Source organism: Marmota monax, unplaced genomic scaffold (genome assembly GCF_021218885.2).
Source record: "Marmota monax isolate L192 unplaced genomic scaffold, Marmota_monax_Labrador192_F-V1.1 WCK01_AAM20220418_F8-fsc00190, whole genome shotgun sequence".
NCBI classification, from domain to species: Eukaryota; Metazoa; Chordata; class Mammalia; order Rodentia; family Sciuridae; genus Marmota; species Marmota monax.
The window spans coordinates 638,972-660,556 of record NW_026693010.1 but is presented as its reverse complement, the minus strand read 5'-3'; the positions used below and the strand labels follow the sequence as shown (position 1 = coordinate 660,556).

Below are 21,585 nucleotides of genomic sequence, written 5' to 3'. Positions count from 1 at the left end.
GTGCTTCTCTTGCCCTTCTTTCCTTTTGGGGGTAACACAAGGTTGAGTGTTAAACTACCTTGGACCTTAGGGACAAGGGCCATCCTAGGGGGAAGAAGCAATCTGGGTCTGGACCACCTGGGGCAAAGCCACCCAACTTCCTGAATGCCTCCCAGCTCATGCTTTTACTTAGATATAAAATTCTCTCTGAAGCCTATCACTGTTGCCCCATGTCCCAGAAAAGCAGACCAAGTCTGATGAAGAAGTGGTATGGCATGAACAGAGAAGGGGACATCACTTTGTGGAAATGGAAAGCTGGGCTGAAAATCGAGTAATATTGGAGCCATTTTATGACAGCCACCAAAAGCTCCTAAGAGATACATAGGAGGGATTTGTTATCAAGCAATGTATCTGCCTCTACTATGAGGAGCTCTGCAGAAAAACAGTAGGGTAGACACACATCATACTTTATAAATAAAAGGTTCATTTGTATCAGTATTCACATTAGAAAAATATACACTGCCTGGAATAGACCTTCTCTGGATAAAATGCATACAAATCCAGGATCAAGCTTTGGACTCCTTGTCACTGGGAGGGCTCTGTCTCTACAGTGAGGAATGTCTCCACAGTCTCTGAAGGACCCTCTTCTGGTGGACCAGTCTGTAGGGCAGGCCCCTTGGCATCAGTCACTATGACAATGTCCTCCCCCTGAGACACTATGGTGCCTGGATGGGGCAAGATCAGCCCATCAGAAGTCTGAATAAAAATCTGTTCCTGAGACAACATCTGACACCCATTGGGAATTTCAAATGCCAAGGCTTCCCCTACAGCCACCACACTTTCCAGTTCTCTTTGGTCAATGTGCACCTGTGTCCCACAGGGGAACCAGTTCAAGTCCCCAGCTTGGCTTCCAAGACCCCCTTTAGTTGGCAGTGATCTGTCTGGGCCAGGCTGAGGCCCTGGCTCTGACACCGTTCTGGAGGCATAGTCTACTGGCATGGCATCCATGGGCAAAATCTTCAGTGAAGGGGCCACAGAGTGCCTGGGGCCGACTTGCTGGCAGTTCAGGTGGGAGCCACACATCTCACCACGGTTCCCTACCTCTGCACTTCCAGACCTGCCAGGCAGCAAGCACTCCCCTCTTCTACCTGACAACAGGACACCACAGACACCTGGGCTCCTCTGGCTGTCCCCGGTGTTGGAGTCTGCAGAGTGTTCCGGATCATTATCTTCAGGAAATGCTGCCACCTGGGCCGGAGGCAGGCCCCCAGGCTCTCTTAACTGAGCATGAAGAGCTGGCCGACTGGTGGCCCCGCACAGGGGAGCGGAGCCCACAGACCTCCTCCTGGCTCTGAAGTCATCAAAAGCTTTAAGCTGCTGGCCCACATGTAATTTGCTTCTGCCACTATTAGAAAGTGCCATCCCATGGCTTTCTTCAGAATAGGGAGGGGCGCTCCCACTTGCTGGAGAGGCAAAACCTAAATGGTTTGGAAAAACAGGTAAGCGCCTAGATCTTGGCCTATTCACCACACCGTCCAAAATGAGCTGGTCCAAAATAAGTTTCTTGCAAAGAAACACATACACACACACACACACACACACAAAAAAAAAACTCTCCCAGCTGCTCAGACACAGGCAGCAAATCCTTTTTCTTTTAGTCCCTAGTAACTATTGGCAGAGGCAGATTTTGTCATAGAAACATGTTCCAAAAGCCATTCAGTCATTTTTTTCTGACACTGAAATGAAAGACCAGTGGTTCTTCACCAGAGATAAGCCCAAGAATCACCTGAGAGGCTTTTGAAAATATTCAAAATATTTCAAAATATACCAATCCCAACCCCACTCACAGACCTGTATTCCCCAGCCCCTGTTTTTCAGAATGATCTCCTCAGGTGATTCAGATGCACATCCAATTACGAACCACTGTTCTGGAGGGCAGTGCCCTGAGGGTGAGGAAACCCTCTGACCCAGCCCTGGACCTAGGCACCAGGACAAGGACAACACAAGGCACACAGAGACACTTAAGAACTGTCAGTTAAACTGAAGTGAACTGTAGCATTGATCACTCGGTCTCCAAGTCTGGCTGAAGCCAGAGAGGAAACAGACCAGCTAAGCAAAAGAGCTGTGTTCCAGACTGATACCAAAGAGCTTTCATCCCCACTCTGAACCACTCTCATTCCCCTGTGGCAGAGTTAAATAATGAGTCCTGGGGTGGAATTGTCTCTTCTAATTGAGACCTTAGGAGCAGGCAAGGAATCCCATGGCCCTGATACAACTGCACAGAGGCATAAAGTCACTGTCACAGAGCATACAGAATATCTGTCGCAGGGTCAGGCAGCCAGAATAAAAGCCAGACTATGTCTTTTTTTCAAATCTACGCCCAACCCCTCAGGACCACCATGGTGCAACCTGCTCACCACCACCAAATGACTCTTACTTTTAATAAGGGGATCTAGGAAACCTGAAAGAGCTCAAGGCTCATGGGTCAAGGACATAGAATGCCAGAACATTGGGAGGTTGGGATAAACCTGAGACCAGAGGGTTCTCTTAAACTCAGCCACAGGGGCACCCATCCCTGAAAAGTGCCAGCCTGGGCACATCTGTCGTACCAGCAGGGCATCTGAGCACGGCACCCTTCAAACCCACTGAACATGCTTTACCCTCACTGGCAGCTGGGGCATTGGAAGGCCCGGTCTTCTCCTGGCCTCCACTGTGGGCAGCAGGAGACTTGGGGGCATCTGTGCACAGAGCGTCTCTTCGGGGCCTTTTCACCATGGCCAGCTCCTCTTCTGCGGCCTGTGAAGAGAAGACCCCCTGGCTGAGCCCAGAAGCCACAGGTGGAGCTGCACCTCTCCCTCCTAGAGACGAGTGCTGGGGACCCATGACCACCAACTCAGCATCTGGCACATGTTCAAGGTTGTGCCTGCCGACGAGCAGCCCACCTCATTTCCCCTCTGCTGGCGGCTGGCTGCCTCTAGCTTCTCCCCTTCCATCTCTTGGGTAGGGCGTTTGGGGGGATTGTAGCCTGGGTGTGTTTCTTTCTTCCTCAGGAATTCCTCCGTGATTCCTAGTAACTCAGCAACCTGAAGAGGAAAGGGCCAGTAGAAATAAGCTTCTCTCAGTACAGATGCAGGTCTGCAGAGGCATGCGGACCCATGAGTTGAGTGACGGGCATTCAGGCTGTGGTGCCTCTGCACAAACATAAAGTCAGAGGGAAAAGCTCCTGAGGAAATGGATCATTACCCAGAACAGCAGTTCTGGGTTAGCTCAGTGCCAAAGACAGAATAAACGGCACTTTTAAAACTATAAACCACACTTTTTAAGGCTAACACACACTTACTGTGCTAGCTTGTACCTTGGTATCTTTCTTGTACATTATCCCTCCTTTGTCTCTGCAGAAAACAACCCTGCCAGTTCACATCCATATCTCCCTCCCAGGTGGTGAAGAGGGCATGGTGCCGACCTGAGAGAGCCATGCTAGAGTGCAGCTTCTGCTCCCAGCTGGGTGACTTTAGGGAGCCACTAGCTCCCTGAGCCTCAGTGGCCTCCCTGAGGTCAGCTGACTGTTAGGGTTTTGTAAAGAATGGATCTGATTCCACATGCAAAGCACCAGATGTGACGTGTAAAGACACAGCCACGGCCGCCTATCTGGGCCTTGTAAGGAGAATGCCATGGGCATCAGACTGCGGCAGGCAGAGGGAAGGGTACCCCAAGGCCAACCAGAAAACAGGACCAGATGTGCTTGATGCTGACCAAGCTGGAGAGTGTCCCTTTATAAACAGAGATGTTGTTGCTCCAAAGAGGCTGTGGCAAGAGAGGATTCTGGTGGGCATGCACAGAATTTTGTACACATCCAGCTCTGCTGCACAACAGGATATCCACACTTGTTTAACTTAACAGTTTAAAAAGCAGCAACTCACGGGCTAGGGTTGTAGCTCAGTGGTAGAGTGCTTGCTTTGTGCCTGTGAGGCCCTGGGATTGATCCCCAGCATCCCCAGCACCACATAAAAATAAACAAATAAAAATAGAGACATTGTGTCCATCTACAACTAAAAAAATAAGCAGGAAGATCGCGGGTTCAAAGCCCAACCTCAGCAAAAGTGAGGCGCTAAGCAACTCAGTGAGACCCGTCTCTAAGTCTCTAAATAAAATACAAAATAGGTCTGGGATGTGGCTTAGTGGTAGAGTGCCCCTGAGTTCAATCCCCAGTACCAAAAAAAAATAAAAAGCAAAAACAAAACAAACACATAGGTGACTATTCTGAACTGGGGAAGCTACAGGAGGCTTACCAGGAATCCATTATATTTTTGTAATAGTAATTTCAAAAAATAAAATAAAGTATAAAGGCTCATTGAAGAATATGGTAAATGATGAATTTGTGTAAAACTAACAATGACAACCAATAAAAACACCAAAACCCAAACCAGGAACAGATGATAACTATCAAGAATGGACCAAGGGGGAAAATAGACCAAGACTGCGTGCCACAGAAGAGTCCCTATGCCGTGGAACCTTGTCCTTCTCAGCAAAAACGAGCAGCAAAGGGAAGGGGAGTTAAGGCAACGCAACCCCCTAAATACGCTCCAGTGCCACATGTGCAGCAGATGGTTTCAAGGAGGACTATTTCAAGCCAGGGCCACACTGTGAGAACCAGCGAGGGCCATTTGAGTCAGCACCCTCTCCCACCGAGGAGCAGAGACCAGAGGGGAGGGGCTCTGCCAGGTCAGTGAGGTGCTGCCTCACAGACGGTGGGGCCAGACCCCAGTCCAGTCCCTGAGAACAGCCCCGGGCTGACGGGATCACGGGTGCAGGCTTGTGCCCAGCACAGGTTTCATCCAAAACAATGTCAGCTCAAGACTTTTCCAGGTGAAGAGCCCAATCTAGCTAAAGGCACTGTGATGATGACAATGACACTGAAATGAGAACCGCGTCCAAACAACCTGGCACGGCAAACTGTTGGCCCTATGGGCCCACGTGAAGGCTCACGAGGAGCAGAGTACCAGGCCTAGAGGTGCGGCCCGACAGCAGGGGGCGGAAGGCGAAGGGTGCAGTTTTCTTTTGGCTCATCTGCATTTTTGAGTTTTCTGCAACAATATTTAGTGCCTTTACATGAAGGAAACAAACAATCCACTTGGCTGACTATGATGTCATGGCTGAAAACCTCTTTGTTCACAGTCATCCTTCTTAGAAACCCTGAGAGCAAAACTCTGCTGTGTGCGGCTGTTACCTTATCATTGTTTATTTCCAGGGGCTCCTGAGAGCATGGACCAGAACCACTGAGGTAATCTTGACACAGTTTCTTAACCATGTTATGCAACTCTTCAAATTCCTTATACACGGCTGGGAAAAAAGGCTTTGCCAGATGACCTTTCTCAACCTTCGTGAAGATAAAGATGACAAAAAGAGTTTAAACCTGAGGCAATGGTGTAGAAAACACAGAAGGGAAAAAAAAAAAAACCTAAAGAGAGAAGGACACGGGTTCCTCAGCCCTGGAAATGGCTGATGGCGGCGCCTCCTTCTCCCCTCAGGGGGTGCCTGCTCTGTGTTGGCACTGTGCCCAGCCTGGGGAGGCCAGGATGGGCCTGGGAGGAGCTGACCAGAAAACACACACCACTTGGCATGATGGCCGCAGAGCCCTGAGGGTGGGGAGGGGAGGGAGCAGAGGGGAGGCAGGAAGGCCTGGGGACAGGCTGGCGCCAGCCCCTGAGAGCATGTGCAGCTCCAGGGATCGCAGCAGCCTCTGTGGGAAGCATGGGGCGCAGGCAGGGCTGCGTCTTCAGAGGTGGTACAGAGAGAGTAGAGCCTCATGTAGGAAGCCAGCCAGGTAGGATGGAGACCTAGCCACAGTTGCTGCTCCCACTGTCAATCTCCCATACAAAGTTAAACAATCAAGAGAGTGACAAGTGGCATGCCTAAGATTCCCCACCAGACAGACACTGGCCCTGCACCAGGCACTGGTGCTCATTTCAGCCCTGTCCTGGAGAAGGGAAGGATTCCACATGGCCTAGGTCTTCCCCAAATACACAGCAAGGATGTCCTCCTGCACGACTTCAGAGCATCCCCTCCGTGGTTCGAGGCTCCACCAAGACTCACCTTCATCAGAAGGAATTCATACACGGTCACAACCTGAGCCAGCTGAGGCAGCGCCAACTCCACCAGATCCTTCTGGTCACAATGCTGCAGACACTGCCAAAAGAAAGCATTTGCCACCTCTAAAGCCCATAAGAATTTCCCAACAGTCAGCAAGCTGATGCATCGTAACAGGAGAAAGTTCTCCCCAAACCCGGCAACTCTAAGCCACATTCCACTTCATTAAGCATCTCACTTGTTCGCCCATTAACAAAGTGCTGTGGTCAATTCTGGTTTCAAAGTTTGAGTCCCACATGACAAGCACTGGGTTCTGAGACGAGGCCCAGGAGTAAGGACATGGCTCTGGGGAAATGTGTGAGCTTCCTGCTACTGTGGAGGAAGCTCACAGAAATGCAAAGTCAGGAAGCTACAGAGGTTAGTGCTGCATGGAGTGAAAGGACAGAGGGATATCCGTAGGCAGTACCTGGGACTGACAGGCAGGCCAGCCAGGCTGGAGGGCCTGAGGATTTGCATTTCCTTCCAAAGGCAGAGTATGGAGGGAGGTTTCAATCAGGTCCTTAAGTGGCAGTGCAGGGAACAGAGTGGGAGGCGGGTGAGGACCCAGTTGACAACAAGGGTGTGGGCAGGAGGGACAGGGAAGGCACAATCCGCCAGACTCGGGGTCACTGGACATGGGAAGGGTGAGTGAAGGGGAAAGAGACAAGAAAGCCTGGGGTTCCCAGCCTGACTGAGCACTAGGCAAAGCGGCTCTCCACCAAGGGTAGGCAGGAAGCCAGTGTGCAGGCCCCCCTCAGCGGAGCACCGAGGGGTTCATGGGACTCCAGGCACAAAGACTTCGAATACGAGAGCCAAGGCTCTAGAGAGCAGTCTGAACAGGAAGTAACAGAGAGTCTGCAGAGGGAAGAAGGTTAGAGAAACCAGGCAGATGAGGGAGCTCAAGCAGGGTAGCAATGAAGTGAGGAAAAGCAGAGGAACTCTGGGAGACAGGAAGACCAGGGAGTTCAGGGAGGCTGCGCTGTCGGGTGTGGAAGACAGAGGAAGCAGCAGACAGGGCATCTCAAATTATACTCAATGCCCAGGTCCATGGTGGTTTTGTCCACTGATTGGCAGGTTTGACTGCCCCATTTTCCCCCGAGCAGGGGCTGTGTTTATCTTGTGTACATGTCCCCTCCTTACCCAGAACTGGGCCTAATACTCGACAAAAACCCAAGAAACATATAATGTCAACTTCTGCGAAAGTTCTCATCTAAAAGAATGGAGAATGGTCCCATTCAAAGCAGTCCTCCACTTCTCTGTGTGACACATGGGGTTTTGTATATTCTGAACCCATCTCCTGCCTGCAGTGACCCTGTGCAGGTCATTTTGGCTGGCTGGGTTTTGGGTTCCTCCACTATAGAGGCAAGGCAATGATCATAAAGAATAAATGAAAGGAAGTTTGTCCAGGCCAGCAAGGGGGTGCCAGGGAGTGGCAGGCTAGTTACCTTGCAGGAAGTGCTCAGTAAGTGGTAGTTCTTTTCAGGGTCAATGTAGGATTCTAGACGAAGGCCACCTACCTAACCCATACTTCCAAAAATTAATCATCCAACACTCTCATAACACAAACCCAAATGCAAAGAAAGCTAATCCCCCAAGGTTTAAATTAGCTGCTAGAATGGGCAACATTGCATTGTGCCTTAAGAAACTTCAGGGGCTGGGGATGTGGCTCAAGCCGTAGTGCACTCGCCTGGCATGCGTGTGGCCCAGGTTCGATCCTCAGCACCACATACAAACAAAGATGTTGTGTCTGCCAAAAACTGAAAAATAAATATTGAAATTCTCTCTCTAAAAAAAAAAAAGAAAAAAAAACTTGCAGTTGACTGGCACCTGATCCCCCAACCTAAAGGGTCAGCTCCAAGTTTCTTTAAAAAAAAAAAAAGAAAGAAACTTCAGGAAACTCACTTCCTCTTGGAAAACCACTTCTGCCCATGGATCTGGAGTTTGGAGGCCCTGGGCCCCTTTAGACACTATCTGGGGCCAGTCATCTTGCTGACTTGTCTCATGTTGTCTTGCTATATTTTCTACTTCTTTTTAAGATATTTTCCTGGAAAGGGCTGGTGATATAGCTCAGTGGTAGAGTTCTTGCCCAGCATGCAATTCCCAGGATAGCTGCCCCCCCGCCCCCCCACCCCCGCCACCAAAAAAAAAAACAAAACTTTCACCTGATTATAATCAAGATAATGTGGATGAATTCAGGGTTCTACTTTTCTAAGCCAAGCCAGTTAAATTCAATAAATCTAATATTTTTATGGAACTAGAATGGAGACAACAGGGTCCTAAACCTGAAACATTCTTTGCATAATTTAAACTTTTTTACAGAAAAAGAAGAACTCATTTCTGTTGTCTTCCAAACTTCTTCCAAGTAAATACAGGTTATAATTATTCCAAACTTACAAATGCAAGCAGCTCTTGGAACTACATGGGAAGTCTTATGGTCATTTTATTTATCTATCTATTTATTTATTTATTTTAGTTGTAGGCAGACACAATGCCTTTATTTTCTTTGTTTTTATGTGTGCTGAGGACCGAACCCAGTGCCTCACATGCAAGGCAAATGCTCTACCACTGAGCTGTGACCCCAGCCCTCCTATGGTCTTTTAAACAGGTAAGCCTCTGCGTTATTTCAGATAACCCCTCATTGAACTGATTATATACTTCATCCTGCATCATTGCAGGTGAACTGCTAACTTGGTCATGGTGTTTTACTTTTAAATTCAGAAACCTAACAGTGACTTCCCACTACCACGACAAAGAAACATTGTCCAGAACAGGATGTAAGAGTGTCTACCTCCTCCAGCTGGGCTCTGCTCCCTGAGGCATTCCGCCTCATGGTCCCAGCAGGGCCTTCGTGGGGCTGGGATGCTCGGATCCTCTGATGGACAGCTGCACTAGACTCTGCCAGGGTCTGCGAGTCTCCACTTCTTCTAGGTCCGAGGTGACTCTCTGATCCCAAAAGAGCTGAATGACTTCCATTTTCTGGCTCAGGTACCAATGCCTCTTCTACAGACTGCCCATCCTGGATAATGTCACACACCCCAAAACAAAATAAAACAGGCATGCTTTCTATATATCACCATGAAAGCCTTCAAGCAAAAAAAAAAAAATCAAAAGCAAGAACCTTGCCAGGTTGAGTGACACAGGCCTGTAATCCCAGGAGGCTGAGGCAGGAGGATCACGAGTTCAAAGCCAGCCTCAGCAACTTAGTGAGGCCCTAAGCAACTTAGCGGGACCCTGTCTCAAAATAAAAGTAATAAGGGCTGAGGATGTGGCTCAGCAGTTAAGCTCCCCTGGTTCTATTACTAAATAGAACAAAATTTTAAAAGGATAGAGATACAGCTCTGTGGTAGAATGCCCTTGGGTTCAATCCCTAGTAACCCGCTCCCCCCACCAAAAAAAAAGGAACTTGTTGAATTCTTTGTCTTTTTTTGGCAGTGCTAGAGATTGAACCCAGGAGCTTGCTAGGCAAGTGCTCAACCACTGAGCTCCTCTAGCCCAGTTATTTCCTCTTTAATCTAAACTCTTGAACCGTAATCAGTGCATTTTAAACTTTCCTTTCAGATACCAGATGATCATCAGCCAGCCAGTTAGTCTGGACTGACACACCACACTCTAGGATGAAGTAAGAAACTTCTCTGATGGGATGTCACCTTGAAAATGAAGCTGGGGCTGAGTGCCCAGCGGTACACCCTCTCTCCTCTGGCTCAAAGCCCTGGGTTCAAGTCCCAGCATCAAAGAAAAAAAATCAGCCTGAGTTTTGTTCCTTAAGCATTGCTTTACATTTTTTTATAGTGTATATTTCAAATACCATGAAATCCATCCTCTGAAAGCATAAAATTCAGTGGGTTACATATATTGCAAGATAAGTGACCCTCCTCACCAATTTCAGTTTACTTCCTCACCTTAGAAAGAACTCCTGCCTTGACCCCACCTGTCCCCAGAGCCCACAGCTGCTAATCTACGTTCTGTTTCCATGGGTTGACAGGGCTTTTGGGAGAGAATCCTGGATCTGACGCTGTCCAGTGACTTCCTCGTTGCCAATTCCTGCCTCTGAAAATGAAGATGGGAGCCACAACACACCTACCAATAGCTGTAGGGCCCACGAGCCAACAGGCGAGAAGTGCTTGACATGCAGTGAGCACACAGTATTGTGTCCACTTAGTTCTTTCTTTTTTTTTTTAAACCATGTTTTTTTAGTTGTCGATGAACCTTTGTTTGTTTTTATACAGTGTTGAGGATCGACCCCAGTGCCTGACTAGCGCTAGGCAAGCGCTCTACCACTGAGCTCCTCCCAGCCCCCCCTTAGGTCTTCCTTCCTCCCTCCCTCCCTCTTCTCTCTCTCTTTCTTTCTTTCTTTTTGAGACAGTCTCACTAGGTTGCCAGGCTGGACTTGAACTCCTGGGCTCAAACCATCCTCCTGCTGCAGCCTTCTAAGTAGCCAGAATACAGCACTGGCCACTGCACCTGGCTGCCCTTAACTCTCAAAGAGCTTCCCTTTCAAATCTTCATTGCAATGGAAGTTTTAGGAGGAATGCCAGGTTTACCTGTGGCTTTAAGTACCATGTGACCTTTAGGAGGGAAGGGGACAGGGCCTAAGTTGCCCAGGCTGGCCTTGAACTTATAACCCTCTTGCTTTAGTCTCCAGAGACTCTGGGCTTACAGGCATGTGCCACTGCACCTGACAGTCAAATAATTATATATATAAATTGTAGCTGGACATAATACCTCTATTTTACTTATTTATTTTTGTGTGGTGCTGAAGTTTGAACCCAGTGCCTCACACATGCTAGGCAAGTGCTCTACCACTGAGCCACAGCCCCAGCCTCGTCAAATAATTTCTGACAAGAGTATCAAGCTTGGGCTGGGATTGTGGCTCAGTGGTAGAGCGCTCGCCTCGCACGCGTGAGACCCTGGGTTCAATCCTCAGCACCACATAAAAATAAACAAACAAAAGAGTATCAAGCCTGTTTCAAGGGAAGCTGGGAAACCTGGATACCCAGAGCAAAAGAATGAAGCTGCACCCTACTTAACACTATCAAAAGCTAACTCAAAATGCACCAAAAGCCTCAATGAAAGACCTCAAAACCATGAGCTTCTCAGAGGAAAACCTAGGGCAGAGACTTTATGACACTGGGTCTGACTGTTATTTCTGGGATATGACACTAAAGGCAGAAGCAAAAAGAGGAAAAAACAAACAAATGGAACTTCATGAAAAAATGTTAGGATTGCGTTGCAGCAGCCACTAACAGGGTGGGGTGCAGTGGCACACCCCTGTGATCCCAGCCACTCAGGAGGCCCAGGCAGGAGGATCCCAAGCTCCAAACCAGCCTGGACAACTTCCCCAAAATCCCTGTCTCAAAATATTTTAGGGCTGGGCAGTGGTGCATGCCTGTAATCCCAGTGGCTCACGAGGCTCAGGCAGGAGGATAGCAAGTTCAAAGCCGGCCTTAGCAACAGGGAGGCGTTAAGTACTCAGCAAGACCCTTTCTCTAAATAAAATATAAAATAAAGCCGCCTGGGTGCAATCTCTAGTACTACAGAAAAAGCAAAACAAAACAAAAACCTGGCGGCTGGGTTCCACTGAATGTGCCCACCAAATGAGGTTGCTGGGTGGGGAGCACTCACCAGCTTGGCAGCAAAGCAGACCCTCACTATGACAACTTGGGTCTCGAACTCCCATCACACAAGGTGAGGGTTAATTTAAGAATGGTGGGCAGGAAGGGACAGGGATAAGAACACTGTCACCAAACATCATTACCTGCTGGCCACCCTGTTCTGATTCTGCCCCTTCCTCACGTGCTGCAGCTGGTGCGCACCGCTCTGGAGAGATCAGGCCTCCAGTCCCTGCTTCTGTGCATCCCAGGGAGAGGCTTCCAGTGGCCTTCTCAGGCAGCGGCGTCTCAGGATCCACCTGGCCGTGGCCTGGGTTAAGTTTAAAATGCCGGGCCAGTCCCCCCTTTCCTATGTATGACTTGCCACAAGTCTGACACCGAAAGGTCTTGGGCCTCAGGGCACAGCTCTCTAAGTCAAAGAGAGCCTGCTTCTCCCTCTGGCCTTCCTCTTCCTCTGTGCTCAGTTCTGAGTAGTCATCGGAATCCGAAGGGTGCCCTTCGGCCAAGTCCTCTGTTTTGATGAATTTATAGTCTCTAGCTTTGTACTTGGGAGGTCGAGATATCCGTCCAGAACGAGTTTGCACCTTGAAGGATTTTTTTAGCTTCTTGGCATGTTTCGTGTGCAAGCTGGAAATCAGTAAATGTGAACTGGAAGAAATGGACGTTCTTGTGGGCAGGTGAGAGGCTGCCAGAGCAGTCAACCGGTCGCCCTGGCCGCCTAGAGCCTGGGAGGCCTTGACTCTCTTTGGAGGGACTGGCTGGAGGGCGGGCAGGGGCCTCTGTACAAACACCCGAGGAACAGGAGGCCGAGGTGAGCTTCTGAGAAAGCACAGATGTGGCCCGGTCCTCCCCGGGGGCTGCCCCCTGAGCAGCTGAGGGCTGGCCACGCGCAGCCCCACCAGGCTGGAGCTCCTCCCCGGAGGCTGGCTCTGTCTTGCTGTTTGGGGCTGGATGGTGGCCAGTGGTGGCATCGGCCTTTCCTGACCTTTCACGTCTCCAGGTGTCACCTTGACACATATGGTTTCTAGTTGCTTAAATATAGAAAGAGGAAACCAGGAAAGAGAAAGACAGCATTATGCTCATTGATATTTCTGTAATCATCACAAATCCACCGTTGAAACTCTAAGTTTGAACTTACATATAAAGGCTATGTCCTATGTCTGTAGTGTTTATAGCAGTTTTCCAAACCTCTCTGACCACAGAGCACAGGGATACATGTTACACCACAACCAAGTACATCTGCTGAAACGCTGTGGACACAAATGAAGTAATAGTTCATGCAACACTCACCGCCCTACATAAATGCCCTCTCATGTGCTATGTAGTCTACTTTTTTTTTTTTTTTTTTTTTTTGGTACAGGGGCACTTTACTCTGGGCAGAATATTCCAGCCCTTTTTAAATCTTTTTATTTTGAGACAGGGTCTAAGTTACTTAGGGCCTCACTAGGTTGATGAGGTTAGCCTTGAATTTGAGATCCTCCTGTGTCTCCCTATTTGCTGGGATTACAGGCATGCACCACTGCCACTGGCAATCTACATCATTAAAAAAAAAAAAAAATATATATATATATATATATATATATATATATATAATGACTTATATATATATTAGACATAATCTACTAAATTATTTCATGACTCATTAAGAAATAATTCCTTGCTTTAGTTTTATCCATGTGGTTTTACTTGGATTACTTAGTACTGTGCTCTAAACTGGACTCCATGCAATGTGAGCTCATTTGTTACAGTGCTGGGGATAGAATCCAGGACCTCTGGCAAGCTGAGCCTCTGGCAAGCTGGACCACCTAAACACATCCCCAGCCCAGTGCCAGTGAGCTCATTTTCCACCACCACCCCCGTCCCCCAAATGAATGAAATTCTGAAACCAAAAAAGCCATAAAGAACAAAGTAACCAACAGGGTCCTACGACCCACCTGTAAAGGTAACACAAGCAGTTCATAAAGCCCTCCCAAATCCTTCCAACCTACATGCCCCTTTCTTTACCATATCCCAAATGCCCTGTTCATTCTTGTGTATTTTTAAAATTTATACTGCATGTGACTATCTCCAAAAATATGGTTCAGTTTTGAAATGTTTTTAGACTTTATATAAATGAAATAATCTGTACCTTGATGGGCATTTTCACTCCCTATTTTGCTGTGAGAAATGCATCCACATTGACCTGTGAAGCTCTAGGTGCTCATTTTCTCTGCACTGAGTACACTAGTCTCCTGTTGATGAACAGGTTCTCTCCCTCTGTTCTTATGGTCTGTTCTAAAATTTCATAGTATGTGCATACATGTGTATTTCTCCAAGGGCACACTTCTAGGAGAGGGACTTCATAAACCTTCAACAAATTAAAATATAATATCCAACAAAATTTTAAATGCCTATGCTTTTTGATCCAGCAATTCCATTTTTTTTTTGTTTGTTTGTTTTAGATTCAATTAAAAAAAAAACAAAACACTCACATGGGCACAAGGATGAATGTTCTAGGAAGTTCAAGGTAGAACTCACTGCCTGTAACAGCAAAACACCTAACAACTATTAAGGGAAGAGCTGTCTTCAACAACATTCCACAATATTTACTGAGTGCCAACCCTGTGCCAGACATAGTCATAGGTGTTAGAGAAGAGGAGAGGGTGGGAGCAGGACAAGGCTCATGCCCTTGCAGAGCAGAGTGAGCATTTTCTCAGAGGGAGAAAGGCAAAGGTCCAAGGCAGAGTATTTCAACCTTGGCAGAGTGACACTTCGGACCGGTAGTTCTTTGTTGTGTGGAGCTGTCCTGTACTGTAGGAAGCTGAGCACCATCCCTGCCATCACCCTCTAGAAGCCAGCGCTGCACCCCCAAGTTGTGACCCTCAAAAATGTCTCCAGATGTTGCTGAAGGCCCCTTCCCTATGGGGCAAAACACCTTCGGTTGAGAACCACTGATCTGGGACACAAACAGGTCCTCTTTTGGACTCAATCCTATGCCAGTGAAGGGTCAAAAATGTCATCACACAGGGCAGAATAAAAACCCTCACTGAAAGCAAGCTGGGGTCCATCTCTCATCTCTATATTGCAAACAACAGAGACAATTTGACATTTTGGTTTATGGTTTTTGTGTACAGAGCTGATGCCAGTGTCCCATTAGTCCCCAATTCCTGGGCTACCTGTGACTCACTGACAACTAGGTTTACTTTGTATATCCTTCAATAACCATTATTCATTTCCTTTTACTATTAGTCAGAATTTTTCTCTAAGCTCTTTTTATATTACACATACACCATATTATACATACACACACACACACACACACACACACACACACACACCAAGACCTATTGTTCTAGAATGACCAGCAGCAGAATTGGTCCCATAATATATTTATCTGCTATCCAGACTGACTTACCACATAGGTATTATACTTGATATTTTGCTATATGTGTATTTAATTCTGTAAACTTGGGGCTAGGGTTGTGGCTCAGTAGTACAACACTTGCCTGGCACGTGTAAGGCCCTGGGATTGATCCTCAGCACCACATATAAATACAATAAAATAAAATAAAAATTTATACTATTTATAAACAGTATCCAAGCCTGTCTCACACCTGAGCTAATGGGAGGCTTTCCCCTGCCCTGCCCCAGTCCCTGCAGACCTGCTGGATTGGATCAGCTGGGATGGAGCACTACACCTATCCTTTCAAAATCTCCATTGATTCTGAATGCTGACGAGGCTCCCCAGGGAGTAGATAGGTGAAGCAGATAGGAAAACAGTGCCACCATAGCACAATAGATAAGAGGCAGAACAGACTGAAGGTGACAGACTTGCCAAGGAGAGCTCTCAAGGGTATCTCAAGGGTTTTTGCCAGGTGAAATACCACCTTCGGCATTAGTGTTGAATGTCCTCAGCCAAATCTAATTTCCCTTTCTTTTAAATTCATTTAGTTCTTTATGTTGATCTCTAGCTTTCTGACCTTGATTAGAAATTACCTGGGGGCTAGGGTTATGGCTCAGTGGCAGAGCTACAGCATGTGGAAGGCACTGGGTTTGAAACTTACCACTGCATAAAAGTAAAACAAATAAAATGCTTTCTGTCCATATATAACTACATTTTTTTTTTTAAATAAGTTATCTAGTCCATGCCTTACCTTCTATTAGTTCATAACTCCTCAGGGGCAAGGTACACACCTGGTTTGCCTTTGTGGCCTCCAAGGCACAGTGAGGTTGAAAAGATTATTAGCACAATGGGCCATAAAGTAACATTATTGTGAGTGCAGGTAGAATTTATACCATTCCCATCAGATTAGCTACAGAATATAATCCTTTTTTATTCATTACCTCCCTCCACTCAGCCCCATGCTGGGGATTGAATGCAGCATTACCACTGAACTACATCCCCACCCCTTTTTATATTTTGAGATAGGATCTCACTAAGCTGCTGAGGCTACCCTTAAGCTTGAGATCTTCCTGTCTCAAACTCTTGAGTGGCTGGGATTACAGATGTATGCCACCACTCCTGGCTTAGAATACAATTCTTTTAGGTTCCTAAGCTTATTTTCACTTGATGAAACGTGACATTATTGGACTCTTTCTGAAGTTGCCACACCAAATCAGATCCAAAAAGTAGTGTGTAGTGAGGACACAGGCTCTGGAGTGCAGCTGCACCTATGGGACCTTGGGCAAAGTCACCCAATCTCTCTGAGCTTGTTCTTGACCTGGAAAAGGCTGATAGAGAAGCATTATTGCTCCCAGTGGCCTGGGCAGAAGTTCTGCAAGTTCAAAGCCTGCCTCAGCAATTTAGCATGACCCTAAGCAACTTAGCGAGACCTTGTTTTTTTTAAAAAAAGCATTATTACATGGCTGCTGACAACTAAGCAGCTTAGTAAAGTGCCTGACTGGGAGTAGGGAGTGTGTAAACAGCAGGAGTCACTAGATGGTGGCTGTACTGGATGGTGCCATGCTGTCTTTAACAGATTTGCTGTGTCCAGTACATGGGGAGGCACTGGTTCTTCAGAAGAGTACAGCCAAAAAGCTCACACAGTGAACCATCCCTACTGCCAACAAGGAAATCAAAGTCCAAAGAGGTTGTTACCTTACCTAAGGTCACACCTCCAGCAATGTTGGGGCAACATACTTGTCTTCCCAAACTAAATAAAGCAAGATAACTCTCCAGCCTTGATAATTGGTTACAAGCCTATGCAGCCCCATACCACTCAGGAAAAAAAAAAAAAAAAAAAAACTGAAGACTGTTGGCTCTATTCTCTAGCCTGTTTACTAGAAGCATCTCTCTTCCTTTAGCAATTTAGGGATGAAAGTATTGTCATGTACAACCCTCAAGATAAGGGGATATGATTTTACACACAACATGCAACACCTCCAGCTTTAGGAACTGCCTAAACCCTCCCGGCTTGGGAGATCACTTTCTAAAGCCAACTCCCCCAGCAGTCAAGAGCTCTATGACCCAGGGAATAAACTCTCTGGGAGAGGATGACCTGTGGTATAGAGGGCTTTCACGTGTTTCACGTGTACTGGCACTGCTGGGCACTGGGGTTACAAATCACAGGCACCACTCAGGTGCCAACTCGTACAGCAAACTACTGCATTGTGCTTCCTTTTGTCCCAAGTCTGGGTCTTGGCACTTGCTCTGCTTTCCACTCTTTTACTCCACTCAGGTCTCAGCGTCATTGTCAGGCCTCGAGGACCACCCACTGGAAAGCAGCCCCCTTTCACCCCCAGAACCGCCTTAACTCTGCACCGTGCAGCACCCCTTGCACTAGGGGCCCCACCTGGTGCACTGTGAGCGCTCAATGGATGCTGAATGAGGGGGCAGAGGCGGGTAAGAGCCAGGCAGCGCGGAGGAGCCCAGCGCAAGGCGGTGTAAGTTCGGGGACTGGCGACGCCGGCCTCTCCGGCCCGGCCGCTCCAAGGCGAGCCTGCCCGTCGCGAGGCGCGGGCCCCCGAGGCCTCGGTTTCCCCCACTCCCTCCCAGCGCCTCACCTGGGGTGGCAGGAGGCGCGGCGGGCGCGGGGGCTCGGCGCCCGGAGCCCGCTGCAGGGCGGCCTGCTGGGCCGCGTCCCGCAGCCGCCGTGCCGCGTCCTGCAGGACGAAGGCCGGTGGAGGCTCGGCGGGCGGCTGCGCCTTCGTCACCTGCTCCAGGACCCGCCGCAGCTGCTCGGGGTCAAGTGGGGCCACGCGCGCCGCGTTGCCACCCTGGCCCGGAGGAACCCGGCCGCTGCCGCCATCCCCGCCGCCACCCCAGCGCCCCGGCTCCGCGTCCGCCATGACAGCCGAACTGGGACTCGAACCCTTGTAGCTGAGCGACGGCGGCGCGAATGTGCGTCACCTGGGAAAGGGGCGGGCTACGAGTGCCCAGCAGGCCAACACACTACGGAAGGCGGCCGGGCTGGGGGCGGAGCCGGGATGGCCACGCCCCTCTACCACGCGCCATCACCGAGGTCCGCGCAGGCCGCTCGGGTTCTATTTTGTTTGTTTGTTTTTCCGCGCTGGGGCTGGAACCCTGGGCTCCCGCGTGCTGGACAAGCGCTCCGCCTCTTGGATTATTTTCTTAACTCTACGACGTCACCTCCTCCAGGAGCTGTCTGGGTCTCTTCCAGAGCCCCTGGCCTGTCACCTTTCAAATGTTAACGTCAACCTACACTGAGGGTCCTGCCTGGAGCTGTGGATTCCCAGGAAGACCCCAAGATGTCCTGATTTAATAACTCCAAGAGGGAACCTAGTGTTCGCACTCTTAACAAGAGTGCCCCTCAACCCCCTAATTGTTCCCAGCTTGATCTACAAAAGCCCTAGTGCCCACGCAGACTGGGCACGTCTTGAGGACAGGGATGCTATGTTACTCATTCGGTGCCGACACAGGCCCTGGCCCAGTGCACGGTGGGGGAATGAGGGAGCCACCTCTTCCCGTTTCAGTCCTGTCCACCCATCTCCACTCTTCCTCAGCCTACTCTCTTACTCGGAAGGCTCCCTGTCTTGTAGCTGCAGGTGTGTACGCGTGTCTCAGCTCCTCTCCCCAAGGAGGTCAATGAAGGGAAGCGAGGACCGAGAGACCAGGCAGAGATACACACGAGAGTTTGTCAGAGCTGTCTTGCCCTGGTCACTCTCTCTACATATAGAAGAGAGAGGCCCCCAGATATTCGGGTGTTCTTTTGTGGGGTAGGGGTTTGGAGTTGGGGGATAGGCTTGGGGGTGCTTGCGTCAGAGCTAGGCGGGTGGGGAATAGGGTCTTAGGTCGATGGCATCATGGGGCTTTCCGGAGTCAAGTGGTCATTTCCCTCTGGGATTGGTTTAGGGTTATGGTACCATGGGTCACCAATGGGGTTGGGGGTAGCTCCGGTAAGAAGAAGTACAGGAAAGCGAAACATCCCATAGACGGCTGCTGAAATTTTAAATCAGTACCCTATAGTCAACACTTACCAACCCCTGGGAGGTATGCAGTCTACATAGGAAGGAGCGGGAGGAAACTGGCTTTTGCAGCATAGTATGATGAGTGCCATGATGTCCATAGGGAGGGGGCTGCGGGCCAGCCTGGTGTTGGAGAAGGTTCTGAAAGACCTTCTAATCATTTGCTTCTCACCGTCATCATCAGAGTCAATATTCAACTCTAAATTGTTCTAAATTAGTTCATTGGTAGACTCATAGTGTTGGCCAGAGATCAGACTTGTGGAATTTGTTTCAGTTACTTAATCCTTCCTTTTTTCTATCCTCCTCTTCCCCTCTACCCCTCCCCTCCCCCTCCTCCCTCTTCCCCTTCTCCTCTTTCAAAAGAAACCCTTCCCATCTTCCCATCCTCTATTATGAGAAAGTTTTCCTCTGATTTCTAAGCCTAGAATTTCCTCCACCATTTAGAGCATGGTGCCCCATTTTATCATCTTTTTGAGCCTGTCATGGAGGGAGAAAAAAAAAATTCCTTGAATGGGGAATTTGAATTAAAGTGAATTTGAATTAAAAGATAGATTAAACTGATAAAAACCAAAAATTAAGGTGCATTTTTATCAATGTATATAAATAAATACATGGGAAAATAGGACTAAGCAGGGGGTTAGAATTTTACTAACTACCTTAGTAGAGGAGGGGAGAAGAGCACTTGTGGGAAAATGACTTTTTGGAGATATAAGTGGATCCTTAGGAGAACAGGTGAGAATCTGGTAGCTTTGTGGGCATGTCTACTTAAATATGATGCAGCATCTTTCCAGAGATGGAATGGGGGTCTGTCTTGCCCTGGTCACTCCCCAGAAAGGGATTTAGGATACTTGAGCTCTTTCAAGTTCTTTCAGGAGGCTCTGCTTTTAGATGGATGAAAAATTACTGGTACTCAACTAATGTTTTCAAAATAAATTTTATGCTACAGTGGTATATTTGGAACCCCCTTAAGTTCGGAAGGTATGCAATAAGGGCAGCAATCTGCACCTACCCCTGTTACCACTCAAGGCTCAGTCTGCCAATCCCACTAGGGCTTGTCAAGAGGCAAGGCAGCGGTAGAAAACTTTATTATCAAAACCTTCCCCAGAGGATGTGGCTCAAGCGGTAGCGCTCACCTGACATGCGTGCGGCCCAGGTTCGATCCTCAGCACCACATACAACCAAAGATATTGTGTCCGCCAAAAACTAAAAAATAAATATTAAAATTTAAAAAAAAAATCTTCCCCAGAGGCTCATGTAGGAGCAGTTTATGTAGAAGATGGGTGATCACAGACTGGCAGGCACCTTCTCGTTGGTGGAGGTTTGTGGACAAATAACACACGCATTTGATCTCAATTATCTAGTCAGGAGATGCTTTTTGGTTCTGCAAATCTGAAGAACAAGCATTGTTTCCTTGGGTTATTATTATTATTTTTTAACCAGGATTAAACTCAAAGGCACTTAATCACTGAGCCACATCGCCAGCCCCCACCCCCACCTTTTTTTTTTTTTTTTTTGTATTTTATTTAGAGACAGTGTCTCACTGAGTTGCTTAGGGCCTCCCTAAATTGCTGAGGCTGACTTTGAATTCGGATCCCCCAGCCTCGGCCTCCTACAAGCCGCTGAGATTACAGGCTAGCACCACCGTGCCTAGCTCCTTGGGTTATTGTCACTGATTAGTTTGCCCACATGAAGCTCCTGACATATTACACAAAGCACAGGCTAGAAGCATTAGCTGCCCCAAGGCTCCCTTGCTGATTACCAGACTCACAATAAAGAAAACATACTTCACCCATGACAGAAGATGAGAAGCATGTGAACTTCAGTAGGAGTCCAGAACCAGATCTCGTCTCAGTGCTGGGCGTCACTCCGCGCTGCGACCCTGGCCTAATCCAGCACCGTGCATATGCATTCCTAGGTGTGCACAGGTGTTCCAGCTGTCAGCAGCCGCGGGTTCTTCTAATCTGCTGGCATTGACTGCATCCACGCCTTTGACTTCGTCCTGAGCACTTAACCAAGGGCTTAAGCCTTTGGTCTGTGAACTTGGGCCTTGTTTGGACCAGAGGTTCACACATATTTGAGAAAAGAATGAACGATGGTGGAGACGTTTTCGCGGCGATGCTTTGGAAAAAGCCCTGATATGAAATGGCATCGCCCTAGGAACCTGGCTACGGTTGAACTGAACACACCTGCCAAGCCGGAGACAGGCTGCAGTGAGAAATGCACCCGCTGCCCTGCGGTTGAGATTTGGGCTCTCTTTACTGTGGCCGTTCATTCCGTGAGCCTCTGGAAGGCGTGACTTCCAGACCTGGACCGTCCACCACCAGAACTCGGAAACGGAGGTCCGCACAATAGGGACCGCCAGGCGGCGCCGTCCGAGGGCCTCTGTCTCCGCACGCAGTACCTCCAGACGAGCTGGAGCCTCGGGACAGCCACGGTCCCTGGAACGCATCCGGAAACGGAGGCTGCG

At 48.5% G+C, this 21,585-nt stretch overlaps 1 protein-coding gene across 6 annotated transcripts; it reads right to left on the bottom strand.

Moving 5' to 3' along the window:
- Positions 1–443: 443 nt before the first annotated feature.
- On the bottom strand, positions 444–21,573 carry Znf839 (zinc finger protein 839). Of its 6 annotated transcripts, none has more exons than XM_058582217.1 (9): positions 20,903–21,573; positions 20,252–20,507; positions 11,861–12,745; positions 8,894–9,121; positions 6,073–6,165; positions 5,207–5,356; positions 2,922–3,170; positions 2,640–2,775; positions 444–1,457 (listed from the first exon to the last, which is right to left on the bottom strand). In XM_058582217.1, the coding sequence occupies exons 3-9, from the start codon at positions 12,683–12,685 to the stop codon at positions 565–567; spliced, it is 2,574 nt and encodes an 857-aa protein (XP_058438200.1). In that variant the 5' UTR covers positions 12,686–12,745; positions 20,252–20,507; positions 20,903–21,573; the 3' UTR covers positions 444–564. The 6 variants fall into 6 exon arrangements, with proteins under 6 accessions (XP_058438200.1, XP_058438198.1, XP_058438199.1 ...); XM_058582215.1 differs by having other exon boundaries at positions 20,252–20,321; XM_058582216.1 differs by lacking the exons at positions 20,252–20,507; positions 20,903–21,573 and adding exons at positions 12,853–12,964; positions 17,697–17,711.
- Positions 21,574–21,585: the final 12 nt, after the last annotated feature.